The sequence below is a fragment of the Erigeron canadensis genome, chromosome 5 (assembly GCF_010389155.1).
Source record: "Erigeron canadensis isolate Cc75 chromosome 5, C_canadensis_v1, whole genome shotgun sequence".
Classification (NCBI taxonomy): Eukaryota; Viridiplantae; Streptophyta; class Magnoliopsida; order Asterales; family Asteraceae; genus Erigeron; species Erigeron canadensis.
In genome coordinates this window covers 2518554-2521033 of record NC_057765.1, presented here as the reverse complement: position 1 = coordinate 2521033, position 2480 = coordinate 2518554, and the positions used below count along the sequence as shown (strand labels likewise).

Genomic DNA, 2480 nt, shown 5'->3' with positions numbered 1-2480 from the left:
TCTCCCTATTATTTTCTTTTTGCCACAAAAATACACACACCTCCACTGTTGTCCTCAAAACCCAACCATCACCTCCAACGTCCATCGCTTCCACCTACGTTCAACACCACCACCGCCGTGGAACGTCTCCATGAGACCCACATCACCCCTCGATCTAGACGTCATGTCAATAGTATTCGCCGCAACGCACGGATACCATGCTCGTATTAACAAAAGTACCTTCATATTATATGTACAATGTAAGTCTATCTTTTCGATTCTTACAAAAACAAACAGTATAATACTCATATTGTATGACCAAAAAAGGATGTATTTTACAACCCTATGAAAGATAAGGGATCAAACATGTATTATACACAAACAATAAGGACTAAATTTTCACAGTGAAGAAAATTAGAAGAAAAAAAAAATCATGAATAAGCAAACCGGTGAACACTTCGATCTCTGAGAATTCCAGTGTAAAGAGCCATTCTATTAGCTGGCATAATAACTTTCTTTTTACCCCCTTCATCTTTGAACAATGACGAATTAGTCCTCATCTTTTGAAATTTCTTACTTTGTAGTCTCTTTCTAAACTCTTCCCCATTCCCACTTGGTTCCATCACATCTTTTGCAAAGTGAACTTTCTTTTTCTTTTTCACCTTCTTCTTCCCATCTAATGAAATTAAAAAAAAAAAACGTCAAAACAAAAAGTCAACAAGACTGTAAAAGAGTTTGACTTGATCAAAGTCAAACAACTTCAAGAAAGAAATACAAACCTATAGAGATGCATGGTCTTGGCTGGTGGGTTATGTTGGTGTTGGTTGGTTGTTTCTGGAGATGGAAGGCAAGGAGGATGACGGTGCCGGAGACGGCAGCCATGGCCGTCGCTAAAACCATGCCATTTGTAGCAAAAAGTGAGGATGATGACATATTAATGAAGTTTTGTAATATAGTGTTTGTTTTGGTGATTTTTGGAAGATTGAAAAAATGGGTGTGAGAGAAAGTGATGAAAGAAGGATTATTAAAGAATTGTGATAGAAGTTTGAAGAACAAGAATGAATGAATGGGTTATGGTTGGTTTCATTGGTTTCTTGAATATAGAAGTCACTTTTTTATATTTAAATACAAAAAGTGGGAAAATATGGTTGGTTAGTTAGTTTGCTACTATTTCTTTTTTTATTATATTCCAACCAATGTTTTGTAATCCGACTTTTTATTGATCTCAAATATTCGTAAGTTTTGGTAGTGTGCGCCTGTGCCGGTATCACATGAGCCGCACGGCTACATCGTCGCCGGTCATGCGGGTACATTTAATGGGGAAGGCGAAAAGTAGGATCATACTGTTAAATCACTCAGATAGTCTCATAATCGTTGGTTATTGACAGTTAATTCCCATACTATTCGTTATACCCATTTTTATTATAAAATTAAATCCTCCTTTTTTACTTATAAATACACAATTATTTTTATAGAAATAAACCATTACCAATCTCTCAAGTTCTCTATCAAAATGATGAGTTGGCTGCAAATTTGTTGACGAAACAACTCTGGAGACGAATAAAAAGAATTTGCAGTGGGATTTCAAAATTTTACCAACTAACACGATTACACTCATTATAATCTAGTTGGTTCTTAGGGTAAACCTAAATATGCCGAAAATATAGATGCCTGTGCAATTTTTAAATTTTTATTTTCAATTGTATTTATTCAATTATTATGCAATGTAGATTTTTTTATTTTTAATGAAATTTGATATTTATATTTTGATAGTTTTTATTGTTAAATACAATATATATATATATAGGGGTTAATATATGTACTGCAACTGTACATATATTTGGGTACTGCCATGTACATTATCAGGGGGAATTTTTGAGTCTTTATAAAACATAAGGGTTGAATTTGTAACTATTTCTTTTATTTTTTTTCTTGCTGTGCAAATGGTTAAGTATTGTTTCACAGTACAAATTATTTCCCCATATATATATATATATATATATAGGATTTTAGCGCACCCATTGTGAAAATGGGGGTAAGAAGGTAAACTCTAGATAGAGATTATAATTGGTGGATGGTACTGGTAAGGGGGTAAAAATCTTACCACTCCCTCCCAATTTCTTAATCTAACTGAACGAACATCTACATATAATACTTGTTTTTTTAGACGAAGCTCAAAACTATAGTCATCATTTATCAATTTTTTTTACAAGCCTAACTATAATTCAAAGATATTTTTTTATTTTCAATTGTATTTATTCAATTATTATATGTTGATAATTTTTTATTTTTAAAAACAATATATATATATATATATATATTTAAAAACAATATATATACATATATATATATATATATTGTAGGGTAAGGATCTTAGCGCACCCATCGTGGAAATGAGGGTGAGATGATAAAATCTAGATGGAGGTTTATGATTGGTGGAAGGTAGAGGTAACAGGGATAAAGATCTTACCACTCCTTATCACTCTCTTAATCTGAATGAT

At 32.4% G+C, this 2480-nt stretch overlaps 1 protein-coding gene across 1 annotated transcript; it reads right to left on the bottom strand.

Moving 5' to 3' along the window:
• Positions 1–260: 260 nt before the first annotated feature.
• On the bottom strand, positions 261–1056 carry LOC122598813. The gene is made up of 2 exons (XM_043771299.1): positions 759–1056; positions 261–655 (listed from the first exon to the last, which is right to left on the bottom strand). The coding sequence occupies exons 1-2, from the start codon at positions 910–912 to the stop codon at positions 411–413; spliced, it is 399 nt and encodes a 132-aa protein (XP_043627234.1). The 5' UTR covers positions 913–1056; the 3' UTR covers positions 261–410.
• Between the last annotated feature and the right edge of the window lie 1424 nt (positions 1057–2480).